Below are 14641 nucleotides of genomic sequence, written 5' to 3'. Positions count from 1 at the left end.
CTGTTCCTTGTAAACTTGAACTCGTGGCTCTTGCATAAGGAGTGTTTGAGGAAGAGGATTGGAGTTGGATTAGTAATTGTCCCTCCTCCTCTGCAGGAGAACTGCAGATTCCTATCAAGAATCAAAGAAGTCCAGCCCACATTCTGACTTCATCTTGATGGCTTTATCAGAACTCCCTGCCTGCAGGTACTGCAGAGCAGCAGGTCTTTTTAAGTGACCATCTGAAATACAGGACCTTAAATGATATAGCACCCTTGAACCAGACTTGAATCATTCCCCATCAAATCCTGCGAGGGAGGAGATGTTTCACAGAGAAATTGAAGAGAAAACCAGTAAGTTACACTCAGAAACTGGCTTTCCCTTTTCAGGAACCGGTTTGGAGAGTTTATATTTTTACTATTTAAACAAAACGAGCCTATATACCAGTAGTGTATGGACTGTCACAATGCTTCACTCCCATCACTCACTGTGCTAGAAGAGTGTTCATGGCTGAACCCTGAGCATTTTGGAGCTAGTCTTCATTGGTTCTGTATGCTCCTTCTATGGAAGTGCAGCCTGGATGTTCCATAAGAAAGTGATAACTTTGGAGTTGCTTTGCAGATTTTTGGAAAAGACACAGTACTAACTGCAGAAGAACAGCTGGCAGAGAAGTTAGAGTTTTCAAGCTAAACTTGGAGCTAGAATGCTTATGTGGAACATGGGTATGGGGTTGTAAATACAAACACAGCTGATAGATTTCTTGACAAAATAAAAATTCAGAAATTTTGGCACTGTTGGCACAACAATGAGGAATGTGATCTAGTTGTGCATACATTTAGGCTGGGAATTGGACACCTCTGAACGTCTCAGAGGAGCAGTTCTGCCATAACCTGTCTGTATACAGAATGAAAAAAGGTAGGTGGTGTGAAAAATAAGGCTTGACCAAATAATAGCAGCAACTACACTGTTTACCAGGAAGATAGTGTCAGTCTGTTTCATTCCTCAGGCTTTAAATTCTTGTTTAATGTTACCCTTGAACTGGCAGTAAAGATAACAGCCTGTTGCAGAATGTGTTAGGAGTGCCTGCACTGTAAGGCCTGTTAAATTTGTTACCTCTGCACCTGCCATTGCCTGAGGAGTGCTGAGACTGAAAACTACACCTTCTGCATGAGCTTTCTACTGAAGTTACATGAACAAGAATACTGGTTCTTTCATTCTGTCTGCCATTAAAATAAAATTATTGAATTGTAAGCTGCCTCCTGGGAGAGGCAATGAGAAGCATACCTAAAAATACCTCTTCTGGTGTGTTCTAGAAAACAGTTTTTCTAGTATACTGCTTGGTTGGGGTTTTTTTCACCTTTCTGCTTGGCCCTCTTGGATCAGATGCTGTTACCTGTTTAAGGGAAGAAATCTTGGTTATTCAGTACATACAATAGTTTGGTAGCAGTATAACCTCTTTTTAGTGTCCTTTCATTCCTGTGGAAGAGTGGTGATGCCAAAAGCTTGTTCAGCACAGGCAGGGAGGGATGCTGCAGCAGGAATTTACTTAGGACCTACTCTGCCACCATGGCTGTCCCATAGGTGACCTCCAGTACTGCTTTTGGGACATAACCCTGGCCCTGCCATCTGGCCAGAAATGTTCAGGTTCTTGAGAGCTGCTCTGAGGTTGGATGGAGAAAGAGAGGGTGGGGTTCTCTGGCTGAGCTCGGGGAGGCGGGAACAACACCAGAGGAGGAAGCGAAAGGGGAGGCGAGCGCCTGGAGGATCCAGCTGGGGCCACGCTGCAGGGTCATGGCCCAGCCCAGAGCCTGTGAGTAGCTGCCCTGCTCTTCACTGCTCTGGCTTAGTGGTGGTGGGAGTTCTTTGGCTTGTCCCTGAGGGAGAGACTGGGCATTTGGGAGAGGGTGAAGGCTTGCTTTCCTGCTGGGCTTGGAGCATATCCGACATTTCAGTGGTGATGCTGAGAAATTATGAGTCAGTCCTGAGCAGGGTGCATTGCATAAGGGGATGCCATGCTTGGCGTCGTGGGAGGAAGTGAAAAAGGGAGAGGAAAGCAAATCTAACCATGTTTTGCTCTTATATCTTGTGATCTTCATCCCATTGATGTTCTCCTCACCTGCAAATCTCTCTTCCCTAAACACCCTCTGTTTGGGGGCATTCTCAGCAATCACTGAGTCCCTGCCTGTGTTCCCTGTCTGTTGGGGAGCCCCAACGTCCCTGTGTTATTTCCCCAGTGTCCCAGGGCTGGGAGCATCCCTGCAGGGAATCACAACATCATCTGGAGAAGGGGAGGATGTGATAGAGGAAGTGTCTGAACTCGCTAGCCCTGGCCTCAGTGCATCCCCATAGCTGTGGTCAAGAGCTGCAAGTGGGCTGAGCGAGTTATTTGGGGAGCAGCTGTCCTGATGTCAGCTCTGCCCCCACAGCCCACTGCTGGGATTAAAAAACAGTTTTGGGGTGGATGCATCTGGGCTGGAGCTCTTGCAGGGCTCAAAGTGTGAGAGCAAATCTGTTAACGTGATACTTGGGCTGAAGGTCAGCATCTGGTGGGAACTGTTCCTGCATCTTCAGTCCCAGCCAAGATCCTCAGCTTCAGTTCCTCTCTTGAGAAGACACAGGAGCTGTTCAAGCAGTAATTGTGGTTGCACTGTTCAACCAGCTTCTCTGCTTTTCCTTGCTGGTCAAAATTATCCCAAAGTCGTTCAAAAAAAGAAAAAAAGAAAAAATGGTCTGCAATTCCAAAGGTCAGTCTCTTTTAACCACCTTCCCTGTCCCACGTGTTCAGGTCAGGAGCCCAAGGACACATTGCATGAAGTCAATCTCTCTACCCAGAGGCTGCGTGTGCTCCCTCCCTCAGTCCTGAGCAATTCCACGCTGGAGAGCCTTGACCTCGACCGGAACAAGCTCAGGAGTATCACTGGCATTTCTAAGCTTTGTAACCTCAAGAAGCTGATACTGTCCAAGAATGAGTTTGTGGATTTTCCCAATGAAATCCAGAGCTTGGTCTGTTTGGAGAGGCTTGAGCTGAATCAGAACCAAATCCGGATCATCCCAGAGGGGGTTTTCTCCCATCTCCCCAAGCTTAAGCACCTGCGGCTGAACAACAACCGTCTCTGTGCCCTCCCCAGGGACCTGGCAGCTTGTGGGGGCAGCCTCCAGTACCTCAACATCTCCAACAACCTGTTCCGGACCTTCCCGCAGCCCGTCCTGCAGCTGGCACGCTTACAGGAGCTCCATGTGCAGAATAACGCCCTTCGCCAGCTCCCTAGGGAGCTCTTCCAGGGACAATCCCTGAAAATGTTTAAGGCCAGTGGGAACCCTCTCCGGGAGCCGCCCAGTGAAGTGTGTGCTGGTGGCATCCGCCAGATCCGGAATTACTTCAACCAACTTCAGCATGGTTTGGGGCAGGAGGACAAGAGGGTCAAGACCATGTTCCTGGGGGCCTCGCTGGCAGGGAAGTCCACCATCTGCAGAAGCCTGAGGCAAGGGCAATCCAAACTGGTGCCCAAAGAAGAGCGAACAGTTGGGATAGAGATCAGTGAGTTCCAGATCGAGGACTTCACATTTCTCTTCTGGGACTTTGCTGGCCAGCTGGAATACTACATGACTCACCATGTGTTCATCACCCCACAGGCGCTCGTCATCCTCGTCATCAATCTCCACATGTAAGTGCTGAGCTGGTTTGGATTCCAGGTAGAGTGGGGAAACTAAAAAGGAGCTGGAGAAACTTTGCACTGCACAAATTCACACCATTTCCATTGGACCTTGAGGCCTGGTCTTCTCACCATTGGCATAGCTGGCTCTCCCTCTCCCCATTTTTGCAGATCAACCTTTTAATCTACGAGCTCTGTCATCGCCTTGCCAAAGGCCTCTGTTTGGAAGGACTGAAATAAGCATCAACTCCTTATGTGAAAGCTGAACCCCATCTAAGTGGACTTGCTTTCTGCAAGAAGCAAATCCCTGTGATCCCTCCTGTATTCTGTGGTGTTCCCTGAACATGGAGGGAGTATCAGGCTTGGGTTTGGTGCTACAGAGGGATGCTCTCATCCACAGCAGGGTTTGACTGCTATACCCCATAGCTTAAGGATGGGAAACTGAAGAATGAGCTTGGATACAGCCCTGTGGGCTGTATCTCAGATTCTGAGATCTGAGCTCTTGTCCAGTGAGCTCCTGGGACAGCACAGAGTGTGTGGTCAGGCCTGTACTGGTGGAAGTTGGCTGGAGATCCAGAGGGTGAGATACGAATTTGGGATTTTCTTTTTCTCCTTCCCCAGGTACCAAACTAATGATAACACTTTCAAGGAGCTCGTTGGTTTCTGGATCAATAACCTGTCCATGCGAGTCCCAAACTCAGTGGTGCTTCCTGTGGGAACCCATGTGGACTGCTGCCAGGAGCAGGAGGCAGCAGAGAAGACACGTGACATCATGGCCAGGATCACAGCCATGCTGGCAGAGAGAAAAAGCAACCTTGCTCACTTCATCGACAACCTGGAGGGCAGTGAGGAGCCCAAGTTTTACGTGGACCAGTGGGAGAGGCTAAAGGAGATGGAGAGCTGCACATTAACCGTAGGGCTGAAATTATCCTGGGTTCTGGCTGGCTGAGGTCACCCTGCTGTCTCTGGCAGCCCAGTGTGCTACTGGCTAAGGTGACCTGGTGCAAATGCATCAGGCCACTGCTGCAGCCCCTCCCCAGGCTGGGGTGGACGTGGTAACCCCTGGCTGTGACCTGCAGGGTCCTTGTCCCTAGTGATGGGCATCTCCTCCTGTGGCTTGTAGCAAGTGCCTGAGGAGTGTGAGGGGTGACCAGGTGATTTTCAGGAACTGCTGTAGAACGGAGGTGTGAAGGAAGTGCCTCTGAAGCTGAGCCAGTGGCTTCTCTCACCCTGGGTGACCTCATGGGCATTAAGTCCTTCCCTTACCCCACAGGCTAAAAAAACTCCTCTGGATATGCTTTTGTCAGGTATGTGCTTCCTCTTTTCCAGATCTTAAACTTAGTTGCTGTCAACTGCACAGATCACCGTGACATCAGAGAGCTCGAGGCCACTATTTTGAAGCATGTGAAGAATGAGGAGCTCTTCCCTGAGGCTGTCCGAGTGCTGCCGCCCATCTACAGGCAGGTGGAAGCTGCCATCGTGGATATTGCAGAGAGTGAGGAGATAGCAGAGCATGGTGAGTGCTCTGTCACCTCTGCCACACCTTTCTGGGAGGAGCTTCTGTCCTGCGCCTGGGACAGACTCTCTCCAGTGCCTTCCTGAAATGGGGAGGGCCTCTCCAGTGCTTGCTGCACTTTCTGGCCCTGTTTGTGTGGCAGTGGGGTCACTGCTGAAGACTTTGCAGTGTTCATATGCTGAGCATGCCTGAGCAGGCCAGGTCTGGTTTCTTGCTTTCCAGTGATGTTTTTTGTTCTCCCCTTTTCCCTGTAAAAGCAATTAAAAACATCTTGCAGGAAGGAGCTCCACAGCTTTAATGCAACTATATGGTTTTCAAATCGACATCCTGCTAACCTTATTTAATGGCTCCTACCCTTCCCTAGACCATTTTTCCATGTGTCCTGTGACTTAGCAGAACCAGCAGGCAGCTCCAACCCCTTGCTTATATACTTAAAGCCAGTATGAATTCCACCAATTCCCAGTGACATCTCTGGCCCCTCTGGCGACTGTAAGATTAAAGAATGAGGAGCAAATGCTTTTCTTTTGTGGACATAAGTCAGATTTTGTTGCCCGTCTCTCTACATTGCTGAATGGCACTCTGAGGTTTAACTGGCAAACTGAGGTTTTCTGGCTGGAAACAAACCTGCTTCCTCAAACAATAATAAAAAGACCCACCCAGTATTAGCTTTGTTTTTCAGAAAGTCCTGGCAGGCTGTTCCCATTGCTGAGGCAAGGCAAAGTTGTGGGAGCTTCAGGGTGGCAGCTGGACAGCTGAGGAGAGGCAAAACATTTTTGGTCACAGCCATTGAACACACTGATCCCAGCTACATCCCCAGGGATGGCATTGGTGATGTGGGTGTTTGTTGGCTCTCTGAAGCATCTGCCTTGGAATGCTGTGTCTGATAGATGTATGCTGAGCTCCTGCATCTCCCTCTAGGCATGATGGACCTCCAGTACCTACTCAGCAAACTCTCCCAGCGCAAGAACTTGGCCAGCCTGAGCAGAGAGCTCCTCCAGGACATCTTGCGGTACCTCCACCGTATCGGGCTCGTTGTGTGGTATGAGGAAATCAAGCACTTGGAAAGCACCGTCTTCCTCCAGCCTACATTTTTAATAACGATGTTCAAGGTGAGTTTGGGGATCAGGACCATCTCTGTAGAGCCCAAGTCCTGCAGCTTTGCTGGGCTCCTCTCACTGCCACCTCGTCTCTCCTTCTCCTCCCATGCAGCTCCTGGTGCGGCACCACCTAGTCCAGCAGCTCGAGAGCATCTCTGTGGAGACGCTGATCGGGGAGCACGCCACCATCAGAGACAGGGCCAACTGGGTGTGGACCTTCAAGTCCAAGGCAATGCTGTGCCACCAGGCTGTGCGGGCCTTGGTGAAGCACCAGCTCTGTTCGGAAGGCATGTGGGATGTCTTTGAGGAAATCATGGGACACAGGCCTCACAGAGGGAGAGGGAAGCTCTTCAGCCTCCTGGAGCACTTTGAGCTCTGCCTGGAGGTGAAGAACACTGAAGCACTCAACCCACAAGCCAAGGAGTTTGTGCCTGGGAAGCCGTGGGAGACAACACGGAGCCAAGGCAAGTCCTGGTACTTGTTCCCAACCTATCTGAACCAGACAGAGGAAGTGTCTGAGGTCTGGGGAGGAGATCACCCCGAGGACCTCCACATCCGTGCCTACTTCTCACCCGAAATACCTGAGGGCTTCTTCCAGAGGTAAGCACTGGTTTCTGGCCATCAGTGAGGTTGTGGGATTGAGTTTGCTCGGTGCACTGCCAGGATGACTTTCAGCAAGCCCTTGGCTCTTGAGACTGTGTCTGCTGAGGCCTGAGGCTGGGAGTCAAGATACCAGGGGGGCTTCTCAGCTGTGCCACATACATGTAGGGCCCTGGGTGACCCCCTTGAGATGTTCACTGCCTGGATGTGAGCAAAGGCCACACTCCTTCTGGTTCCCCTTTCATCTGGGGTGGTGTTTGGCAAATCTGTGTCCATCCAGGCAGGCAGAGGTCTCACAGTCCCACCCAAGAATGTTTTAGTTTCTATGGGTGTTGGAACTGTACCAGTTTTTGGAACTTCTCCTGGTTTTCTGGACTTGTGTCTAGAGTTTTATCTGATGGTGTTGTGGTTAAACCCCAATTGGCAACCAAACACCACAGAGCCACTCGCTCACTCTCCCCAGCTGGACTGGGGAGAGAATCAGAAAAGTGAGAAAACTCATAGGTTGAGATAAAGACAGTTTAATAGTTGAAATAAATTATAATAATAACAGTAATAGCGATAATAATATTGTAATGAAAAGGAAATCAGCAAAGACAGAAATTAAACCCAAGAAGAACAGGTGGTGCAAGTAAAAAACTATTGCTCAGCACTAACTAACTCATGCCCAGCCTGTTCCCAAGCAATGGTCCCCCAGCCAGCTCTTCCCCAGGTTTATATGGTGAGTGTGATGCCACAGCATATAGGATAACCCTTTGGTCATTTGGGGTCAGCTGTCCTGGCTGTCCCCTCCCAGCTTCTTGTACACTCCCAGCTCCCTCACTGGCAGGGCAGCCTGAGGACCTGAAAAATCCTTGACTTGAGGTAAGCCCTGCTCATCAGCAACTAAAACATCAGTGTATTATCCACATCATTCTCATCCAAAATCCAAAGCATGGCACTGTACTGGCTATTAGGAAGAAAATTAACTCCATCCCAGACAAAAGCAGGACAAGATGGCCAACTCTGGAAGGATGTCTTGGTTTAAGAGGCTGTTCCTGCTGCTTGAGCTTTCAGTAGGGGAAGGTCCTCATTTGGTGTCTGTTCTTACTGAAACTTGGTTCATATTTTCAAGTCCATCCAGTTTTTCCAGCATTAGGGATAAGCTAGGAGAAAAGTGATGAAAGCCATGAGCAATTTCCTTGCAGGTTCCTGGTGAAAGCTTGCTCCTTCTATTCCACACACTGGGTGGCCAAGGTGACCTGCCTGCTTGTATGCAATGGCAAACCTCTGCTGATCAAAGAGAACAACCAGAGGGCCTACAGCTACCTGGAGCTCCGCAGCAGAAAGCCATCAGAAAGGACAGGTAAGATCCCTGATCCATATTTCATGACTCCCAACCCCTGCTCCTGCCACCTCCAACCCTATGGGAAGTGCCCCAAAAGGCCTCTGCCACATGCCCTAGTCTGGCCTGGGTCCACCAGCAGTCCACTTAAAGGTTTCCCCTTTCTCCATGGAATTCTGTTCAGGACTCCTCTAGAGGTATCACATGAAAGTGGAAAGCTAAGTTTTCATTCTCATCATGGAGCAAATGGTTCATCCTTCCCCAGAAGGCCCCAGCAGAGTACAGTCTAAGGCTGGATCTTCAAGTGAGAAGCAAAAGGGCCACCCAAGTCGGGGAGCTCTTTCATCATTAAATTCCTTATGGAAGTTTGGTTAACTGGGGATGGAGCCAGTCTGACAGCTGAGGCTGTGGGTTGTGTGGGTCACAACAGAATCTCCTGGGCTGCTGTGGCTGGAGGCTGTAGGAAAGTGAGACGTTCTCCTTTTGCCTGGAAGGGTTCCAGTCTGCCTGGGACTTCCTCGTGGCAGTTGTGCTCATCATCCAGAAGCTCGCTGAGGAGTGGCCGGGGCTGCACGTGTGTGTGAAGAGTCCCTGCCGAACGGCCAGCTGTCCCGCAGAGCTCCTCTGGCCAGACATGGATGGCACAGGTGCCACGTATGTACACACTGTGCCCTCCCAGCAAGGGTGGCACCCAGTGGTCACTACTGCAGTGCTGGTGAGGCTGGTCAGCTTCTAAAAGCCACGGGAAATCAGTCATGAAACTCACCAGGCACCACAGTGCCCTTCTCCAACCATAGCAGCTCATGTCCCATGTGGTGTTAACACTTACTGGGGTGGGAAATTGGAGCATGGAGGGAAAGGTGAAGAAGCTGAAACTCTGGGGCTCAGGCACATAATGCTCACTCTGGACATGTGCCCACATGTCCCTGTTTCATGAGAAGCTGAAGGTGCTCAGGCTGTCCCACCAAGAGCTGCACCTCAGGTCAGGGTGGGAAGAACAAACCCATTCCATCGCCTTGGCATCATATTCCATGGGAAGTGCTGAGAGCAGCTCCTGCTCTTTCTTTCCGGGGCTTTTTCCTCCACAGGACAAAGGAAGATGTTAAAACCTGTGGGACGTGTGGGCACCGTTTTGGTGCAGAGCTGCTCCTGCCCAAAGGTGAGCCCAGTGTCCCGAGTTTGTGCCACAGCTGTGCTCAGGGGAAAGAGGGCTGAGGGGCTAAGGATGTCCCATTCCCACAGTACCCAGGCCACTGGAGAAGCCCCCGGCACAGCCCTCTGCTCACTATTACGTGACAAGCTATGGGACCACCACCTTTGGGCCCAGCAGCATCCAGGTCACTCGGCAGGTAAGGACACTGCTACCTCCCCCTGCCCAGGGACCAACAGTGATGGTCAGGCTCCTGAAATGAGACGGTGCAGTTGCCTGCAGCCTGGAAAGGGCATACCCCATCTTCAGGCAGCCCTCTGGTTTCCACACTCCTCCCTGAGCTACCACCCCCTCTGCACCTCTGAGCTGGTGGTCTGGGTGTTTTGTGTTGTACTTACTGCCTTATTTTTCCAGAACATCTCCAGTGAGTAACTCTGGGCAGTGCTCAACGAAGAATTACTTTTGTTTAGCCCAAGCCAAGCTTGTCCTCAACACATTCTGCTTGCGAGTCATGTTTGCAGCCTTAATGCATGGAAATAAATGCATTGATAAATGCATCCCTTCACACTGGGAAGTCACCTCATCCACTCAAATTTAAGGGGAAGAAGGTGCTGATAAAGCTCTCTCATACCAGCCCACCCCTGCCACCAGGGACTTGGCTTGCCAGGGACAAGGCTGAGTACAGACCCCCCATGGTTTTGGGGGTAGAAGGGGGTGGTGAAGATTTCAGACTGATAGCAGAAAGATATCCAGGCAAAAGAGAACTATGTTTCTATATATATATTTTTTTTTAAACTTGGAAAAATTAAGAAAATAAATCTGTAAATTACCACACTCCACAAAAACACACACTAGAAGCTGACAGAGAGGAAAAGCAATGTGTGAGCTCCAGGATGGGTCATTGAAGTTGTCCTGGGGTTGAGGGGTGCTGGTTTGCAGAGCCTGGGATGCCCAGTGGTCCTGCTGCCTGCACCAGGGCCATGGGGAGCAGGGCAGGAGGGCTCAGCCCAGCTGCATGTTGTACTGCTCGATGAGCTCCATGAGGTCAAAGGAGTTGGAGAGCTGGAGGCTGATGGTGTGGCTGTCCAGGGAGGAGGCTCCCTCCTGCAGCACCTGCTCGTAGTAGTACTCACAGAACTTGGGCACCAGCTGCAGCAGCAAAACATTGGGGTTAGGGGCAGCTGCCTGATATAGCTGTGAAAACCTGCATGGCCCTGTCCTCCTGGAGTGCAGGGAGGAGAAATCTGGGGCACCCTTTGTCTCCCCCAGCCCCTGAGGGTCCCTGTCTCAGGGCAGCTGCCTTCCACACCATCCTGCCCAGATCCCAAGTGCCCTCTGGCCCATTCTCCACCCATGTTTTCCCTGGCCCCCCAGGGTCCCCTCCCTGGTCCTGCAGCCCCCCCCCATACCACCAAGGGTGCCCCTCCCCTGTCACTCAATTCCCCCACCTCTCTCAGCACCTAAGGTACCCCCTCCTTGTGTATCCAGATGTGTAAGGGCCTCCCTCCTTGTGTACCCAAGCACTCACCTCCCCTGGCCCCTGAGGCTCCCCCTGCCCAGTCCCTGCGAAAACTCCATCACCTCTCTATCACCTAGGAGTCCCCATCCCTGAGCACGCAGAATCCCATCTGCCTCAGGCCCCAAGGGTCCTCTTCAGGCACCCAGACCCTCCATCTCCCACCCAACTCCACCTCAAGGATCCCCCTCCTCAGGCACCCAGAGTCCCAGCTCCCCTGGCTTCCATGAGTCTCTCCCCTTCCCTGGGCAGCAGTGGGACAGTGGTTGGCTACTGCACCTTGACCAGGATGAGCTTGGACTCCTTAGGCTTGGCCCTGGAGAAGGCCTGCCCAAAGCAGAGGTAGATGGTGAAGTCAGGGGATCGCCGCCTTTGGCCGTTGCGGAAGTCCCTCAGATCTGTGAGGCAAAACAGGGCTCAGTTTTGGGGTGAGCCTGGGGGCACAGACGGGCTGGGAGGGTTTGGATGCTTGTAACATCCTGGGGCTGGCTCTCATGAGCCTCATACCAGGCTAGGCAGGAAACAACACACAGGGAACTACCCAACACCCCTACCCACCTATGCAAAACTCATTGAAGTCAAAGATGGGCGTTTCCTGGTCCCGGCATAGCAGATTGGGTGGGGGCTCCTCGACCCCCTCGAGCTGCTGGGACAAGGCCCAGAACACCTTGCACTTCTCCCGGCGGGTGGCAAAGACCTTGTAGGCGCGTTGCTCCAGCTGCAGCCCCGCGATGCCCAGCAGCTCCTCGGTGATGCGCCGCTGCTTGCCGTCGGCCAGGCTGGCGGGGCTGGGGAAGTGCACCACGTGCCAGGGGCACGGCGCCCCCGGCAGGCTGGGGCGCTGGTAGGTCAGCAGGCAGCGGCTGCCCCCCACCACCTCCCGGTGGAACTCCTTCCCCCGGTAGTAGATGGTGACATCCAGGATGGAGACGATGCCATCTGCACCAGGAAGTGATCAGCAGCCGCATCCTCCAAACCAAAACGTTCCCCCTCCCCAAAGCACCCCCAAGCATATTTATCAACTGTTAATTATTGTTAATAACAATTTATAGCTATTAATAATTGATAACCCTCACCTGTGCTATCCAGCAGCAGCTGTGGCTGCGGCACAGGGCTGGCGGCGGGCACGAACGACGTCGCCTCCGCCACGTACTGCATGGGGACCGTGCCCTCCATCAGGTGGCACGGTGGTGGCATGGCCCCTGCAGCTGGAGATGAGCAGCACTGTATCACCATTCCAGATGCCACCCTGGCCTGTTCCCACCCCATTATGGCATTCCCACAGCCAGAGCCAGATCCTGTCCCATGGCACCCACCTGTCTCCTCTGGTGGCATGAGGCCCATTGGTTGATAGGTGTCCAAGGTGGGCTGCTCCACCGTGGGCACCCATTGTGGAAATGTCGTGGGAGGGAAGCAGCTGTTTTGGCTGGTCTCTGCATAAGGCTGGAGCAAAGTGTCCTGGTGAGGCTGGAGCACGATGTCCTGGTGGGGAGTGTCCCCAGCAGGGAAACCAACTGTGGGAAGGTGCTGGGATCACTCACGCAGGAAGTCACCAACTCTGCACCCCACAAGCAGAGCTGGTCTCACCTGCAGGCACCCAGGATGGGGCCAGAGAGCCAAGGTTGCGGGGAGAGATGTCACACTGCTGCAGCAGCTCCTCCAGAATCGAGAGCTCTGTGGGGTCGGTGCTTCCTAAGGGGGAGCACAGTGGGTAGGATATCTCACAGCCACAAAATCACTCCCAGCTGAGCCTAGTGGGTGTCCTCCCCCAAAAAAAGATTGTGGGACTAGTGCTTACCTGGGACAGAGATGGCTGAGGCCATGTCTTGGGGATGGAGCTCCAGCTGGAAAGGGAAGGAGAATGGGATCTTACTGCTGTGGTTGGCAGGCACCTAGCCTCCCCCAGCCCGCATTTTGGCCAGGTGCTGGGCTGCAGCTTGGGAGCAATGCTTGTGGAGTGGCAGCAGTGACCCCCCCCGGCCTCCTGTGCCCACCCAGCTACCTGCAGCTGCTGTTGTGCTGCCTGCTGGTCCACCACAGGGTTGGAGATGCCAGAATCTCCCTCCTTGCTGTCCTCGAGGGTGGCTGAAAGGAGAGCACCAGGAATGGGAGGCCCTGAGATTGCCCACCCCATCCAACAGAGCCCCTCCATGGGGCGAGGCTCACCTGAGACAATGGAGAAGACCTTGTGGGGGTCATCAGCACGCTTGGAATGGTCCTGTTCCAGCTTGAACAAGTGGGTGCTGCTCAGGGCACAGCGGAAGTTGGTCTTCCACTTGGCCGGGTTCTCGGAGCCTTCCTCATACCGCCCACTGACCTTTGCCCAGGCCTGGGGGTGCAGGGAGGGGAACATGGGGTCCCTGACTCCATGAAAATAGAAGTTTCCAGGGATGACTGGTCTTCCCCCACCTCCCCAGCTCTCACCTTGAAGGCCTCAACTTGCTGCTGGTCACCATCCTAGCCCACGCACCTTGAAGACCCTGAGGCTGCTGCTGGCGACCCCCACCCCGCCCACCTTGAGGATCTCCACGTCGCTGCTGGCGACACTCATGCCACCCACCTCGAAGACCTCCAGGTCACTGCTGGTGATGTCCTTCCTGGCGTTGTGCTTCCAGGGGACGCGGAAGACGGTGTGGGCAGAGTCGATCCAGCGCAGCCCCCGGTAGCTCCCGCTGTTGATGGCGTTCAGCAGCCACTGTCCGAACCGCAGCTTCTGGGCTTCCCTGCGGGCGGCGACCGTCACCGGGGGGAACCGGGGCCACCCGGAGACGGCAACCCCGGGGTGGGCCGGGGGCGCTGGGCGCCGCTTACCCCTCCTTCTCCGGCGCTGCCATGGTGCGGGTCCGCAAAGCCGCCGTGCCGTGCCGTGCCGTGCCGTGACGTGCCGTGTCGTGCCGTGCCGTGCCGTGCCGTGTCTTCAGCGCGGGGCACGGCCACCTCCTTCCCGATCCTTTATCCGCCCCTCCCGTTTTCCTGGAAATCACGTGTCCTTTCCGAAAGTGAAACTGCCGCCGTTCCCGCGGCGGGGCGGTGTCGCCGCTGCCGGGACTGCCCGCGCGATGCTCCGGCCCCGGCCACGCCGCCGCGCAGCCCCGCGCACGCCCCTGCCCGGAGTAGCAGCAATTAAAATTAATAAGGCGGACCTAAAGCCGAGCGTGGGAATCCCGGAGCGCAGGGGGTCGGCCGCACCCGCTCCAACCGGGGCTTCCCGGAGCTGGAAACCCCCGGGCCACGTCGAGATGTTTTTTCTAATCCTTCTCCCGTCTGCCTTGGCTTGCACGCTAAGGCCGTGCCGCCAAAAATGACAAACAAACAAAGGCCAAAGTGCGGCGGGCAGCGCTCGGCACCGGGGCAGAGGCGAAGCAGCCCATGCCCCCGACGGGAAAGGGGTCAAGGGCAGCAACAGCGACCGCCCGGCTCTTCCCTGAGCCCTTTGAGCTCCGTGGGGAGCAGCAAAAATAACCCAAACTCCCTGAGAGGTTTTTCGAGTTCGTTACCCAAGGACCAGGAAGGGGTGGAGGGGTCAGTGGGGCTGAAGCATGGGACTGCAGCTTTTTCCCAATGAGCAGCTTGTTTCTGAGGAAATTTCTTTTTCCAGGAACTCCCTACTGCCTACTAGGCAGTCTACATGTTTTTTCAGAACACTGCCTGTTGTTTCCCAGGAAATTCCCCACTTCCTTCCTAAAAAATCCCCCGTTGCTGTCCAGGAAATTTCCCAGTTGCAGGCTATTTCCTCCTTATTTCCTGGGAAATGTCTTTGTTGCTTTCTAGAGTCCTCCATCCCTGTCTACGATTTTTCTCTCTGC

The 14641-nt window shown here is 53.5% G+C and overlaps 2 protein-coding genes across 5 annotated transcripts; one reads left to right on the top strand and one right to left on the bottom strand.

Annotated features, from left to right (window-relative positions):
- The first annotated feature begins 72 nt into the window (after window positions 1-72).
- LOC132328863 (malignant fibrous histiocytoma-amplified sequence 1-like) lies at window positions 73-9884 on the top strand. 3 transcript variants are annotated; one of them, XM_059849150.1, is made up of 11 exons: window positions 73-332; window positions 2765-3644; window positions 4254-4545; window positions 4962-5148; window positions 6067-6257; window positions 6358-6845; window positions 8033-8190; window positions 8664-8823; window positions 9258-9328; window positions 9412-9518; window positions 9734-9884. In XM_059849150.1, exons 1-11 carry the CDS (start codon window positions 302-304, stop codon window positions 9749-9751), a joined length of 2583 nt encoding a protein of 860 aa, XP_059705133.1. In that variant the 5' UTR covers window positions 73-301; the 3' UTR covers window positions 9752-9884. The 3 variants fall into 3 exon arrangements, with proteins under 3 accessions (XP_059705133.1, XP_059705131.1, XP_059705132.1); XM_059849148.1 differs by having other exon boundaries at window positions 9412-9884; XM_059849149.1 differs by lacking the exon at window positions 73-332 and adding an exon at window positions 1714-1789 and having other exon boundaries at window positions 9412-9884.
- Window positions 9885-10084: 200 nt separating this feature from the next.
- IRF7 (interferon regulatory factor 7) lies at window positions 10085-13827 on the bottom strand. 2 transcript variants are annotated; one of them, XM_059849152.1, is made up of 12 exons: window positions 13750-13825; window positions 13647-13709; window positions 13396-13558; window positions 13002-13164; window positions 12838-12920; window positions 12634-12679; window positions 12423-12527; window positions 12152-12349; window positions 11912-12043; window positions 11394-11774; window positions 11115-11233; window positions 10085-10468 (listed from the first exon to the last, which is right to left on the bottom strand). In XM_059849152.1, exons 2-12 carry the CDS (start codon window positions 13667-13669, stop codon window positions 10322-10324), a joined length of 1560 nt encoding a protein of 519 aa, XP_059705135.1. In that variant the 5' UTR covers window positions 13670-13709; window positions 13750-13825; the 3' UTR covers window positions 10085-10321. The 2 variants fall into 2 exon arrangements, with proteins under 2 accessions (XP_059705135.1, XP_059705134.1); XM_059849151.1 differs by having other exon boundaries at window positions 13647-13827.
- Between the last annotated feature and the right edge of the window lie 814 nt (window positions 13828-14641).

The sequence above is a fragment of the Haemorhous mexicanus genome, chromosome 6, assembly GCF_027477595.1.
Source record: "Haemorhous mexicanus isolate bHaeMex1 chromosome 6, bHaeMex1.pri, whole genome shotgun sequence".
NCBI lineage: Eukaryota > Metazoa > Chordata > Aves > Passeriformes > Fringillidae > Haemorhous > Haemorhous mexicanus.
This window is presented reverse-complemented; position numbering and strand designations above follow the sequence as displayed.

Bases quoted from the DNA above. Each gene is read 5' to 3' on its own strand.
- LOC132328863 (XM_059849148.1), top strand. From the start codon at position 302: ATGTTTCACAGAGAAATTGAAGAGAAAACCA. The intron at 3,645-4,253 runs GTAAGTGCTGAG...CTCCTTCCCCAG, and splicing joins CTCGTCATCAATCTCCACAT to GTACCAAACTAATGATAACA. The intron at 6,258-6,357 runs GTGAGTTTGGGG...CCTCCCATGCAG, and splicing joins TTTTAATAACGATGTTCAAG to CTCCTGGTGCGGCACCACCT.
- IRF7 (XM_059849151.1), bottom strand. From the start codon at position 13,669: ATGGCAGCGCCGGAGAAGGAGGG. The intron at 11,775-11,911 runs GTGAGGGTTATC...TTCCTGGTGCAG, and splicing joins GCTGCTGCTGGATAGCACAG to ATGGCATCGTCTCCATCCTG. The intron at 11,234-11,393 runs GTGGGTAGGGGT...TTTGCCTCACAG, and splicing joins CTTCAATGAGTTTTGCATAG to ATCTGAGGGACTTCCGCAAC.